Source organism: Octodon degus, unplaced genomic scaffold (genome assembly GCF_000260255.1).
Source record: "Octodon degus isolate 3935 unplaced genomic scaffold, OctDeg1.0 scaffold00080, whole genome shotgun sequence".
Lineage (NCBI taxonomy): Eukaryota > Metazoa > Chordata > Mammalia > Rodentia > Octodontidae > Octodon > Octodon degus.
The window spans coordinates 4785671-4788064 of NW_004524656.1; the positions used below are offsets into that span (position 1 = coordinate 4785671).

Here is a 2394-nt window from a genome sequence, read left to right on the forward strand (position 1 = left end):
CAAAAAAAAAAAAAAAAATCCACTGGTAAAAGAAAGCCCTACTACCATTTATTTCAGTATTGGTAAGATCTTTTCTGCCACTTTCTACTTAAATTTGTGTCTTTACTTTTTTTTTGGTGGCTGGCTCAACCCTTCCTGTGCAGCATATGGTGCTGGGGTTGGGTCGAACTGTGGTCCGTGCACTTGTCCAAGCAGGCACTTTAGACTGCTGAGTTATCTCACCGATCCCTCTAAATTTTAAGATGGCTACCCAGAGTTCAATTCTGTAAATACTATTCCTTGGGCCCCAATATACATGTCCATCATATGCATCCTCTTTATTGTTCCCCCACTCTGATTATGCATATGTGAAAAGCAAATGCGTGTATCTTCTAAAACCTACTAAAAGAATTTAGATTCCCAAAAGGAATGTAGAAATGATAAAAAAGGAAAATCTGTCAAGAGTAGTAAATAATAGAGATATAGTAGCAATTTCCAAAAAGACAATGAAGGCCGAAAACATAGGACTGAAGATGGAAACAGAAGGTAAGTTAATGTAGTGAAGTAAAGATGATAATATGAACTTGACAACTTACTGCAGATCGATCCAGGAAGAACTGATGAAACTCAAGGAAGATGCGACGTGTTTCCTTGGAATTGGTCTGTTTATATAGGTCTGAGTAGAGATAACAGAGCTGACATGGAGAAAGAAACAGAAAAGACAAATTGAGAAATGACCAAAAAAATGTCATTTGCCACTTGATTAGGAATGTCTGGAACAGGTAGGTCACCATCAACAATGCAGTCATTACCAATCAAGTCTTTAAACACAATAAAATACCTTTTATGTTATCTTTCATTACTTATTCTTACATGCTTGGAAAACTGAAAGTCTTTCTATCTACGCAACTGATATGAAGAGTTCTACGTTATAAAGATTAATGTAGGATCTCTGCATGGGCTAAACTGTAAAATGCATTACCAAAGTTGCAGGGTCAAACTGTGACACTACATGGTGTAAGAAAACAGCCAAGTGAGCAGGGCGAGACTTTAGCAGTTCAATGCTCTGGAAACAGCTGCACTGTCCGTTGATCTGGAAGAAATAGTTATATATTAGTAACTCTGAAATACGAATACAAAATGCAACATAATTCAAATGAACAAAGCTGTGCACATTTCATTCTGGCCTCCCTAATAAAAACAGTATTTTAAAAATTTCACTAAAATTTATTAGCAACACAGGTTATACAGTCTCTTCCTCTTGAGCCAGGTGGAACATGCCTATAATGGCAGCTCTGAGGATGCTGAGGCAAGAAGACCAAGGATCAAAAACTGAAATCCAGCGAGGCCTACATCTTATACATCCTGTCTCAAAAACAAAACAAAACTTCTCTTCCTCTGAAAATGAATCATCAAACCATTCTGGGAGAATAGATGTTCAGGAGGTGATTAACAAGGAGTTCAGGGCCTGAGGAGATAGCTCAATACAATAAGCACTTGCCTGGCAAGTGCAGGGTCCTGAGTTCAATCCCTGGTATTGCAAAAAGGAAAAAAAAAAAACCAAAAACAAGGAATTCACATGTCTGCAAATCAGTATGTAAAACAATCTCTAATAGTACTTATAAAAATACAAGAAAGGGGACTAGCTGGTTAGTTTAGTTGTTTAAGTGCCTGCATGGGCAAACCTAGTCAGGCGCAGGGAATCTCGGTTTGATCCCCAGCTCCACATGTCACACCAGACCCGCCTTAAGGTAGCCTCAGCCAGCCAAAAAAAACCTTCTCAACAATATGAGAAAGGCTTTTTGCCTAGCAATAAAACAACTGTTTATCTTTAGTGCTAATCATAGAAAATGAAGCTGCTTTATTTTATTTATTTATTTTTTTTTGGCGGAACCAGGGATTGAACTCAGGTCCCTGCGCTTGCCAGGCAACTGCTTATTCCACTGAGCTATCTCCCTGGCCCCAAAGCTGCTTTATTTTAAGACAATGCCTACAATACTTGTATAATCCCTAAGTATTCTCAACATAGAAGACAAATGAAAAGCAAACTACTATCATAATTTCCATATAATGTTTCACATTTAGACAAACTAGAGAAGCTAAACTTAGTATCAGTTCTGCACAACATCTGCCAAAAAAACAGGGTATCACTTCCCACATTATTCTCAAGTCTACCAATGCCCTATTATTAAAACCAGAGATACTAAAAAAAAAATAAAATAAAAAACAAAAATGACTATAGACCAATATCCCTCCCGGTGCAAATGTCAAAATCCTCGGTAAAATAAAAGCAAATTGAATCCAACCATATTAAAAAAAAAGGGGGGGGGCTGGTGAGATGGCTCAGTGGTCTAAAGCACCTACTTAGAACAAGCTCAACAAAGCACAGGGACCGCGGTTCAATCCCCCAGCACC

General features: G+C 38.1%; 1 protein-coding gene across 1 annotated transcript in view; it reads right to left on the minus strand.

Annotated features, from left to right (window-relative positions):
• Nucleotides 1-2394, minus strand: part of Arhgef12 (Rho guanine nucleotide exchange factor 12) — a 190842-nt gene that overhangs the window by 44039 nt on the left and 144409 nt on the right. Inside the window, exons 12-13 of the mRNA XM_023721086.1 lie at nt 962-1072; nt 576-674 (exon numbers count right to left, since the gene is read on the minus strand). Coding sequence (XP_023576854.1) covers nt 576-674; nt 962-1072 — 210 coding nt within the window. The remainder of the gene's footprint in view (nt 1-575; nt 675-961; nt 1073-2394) is intronic.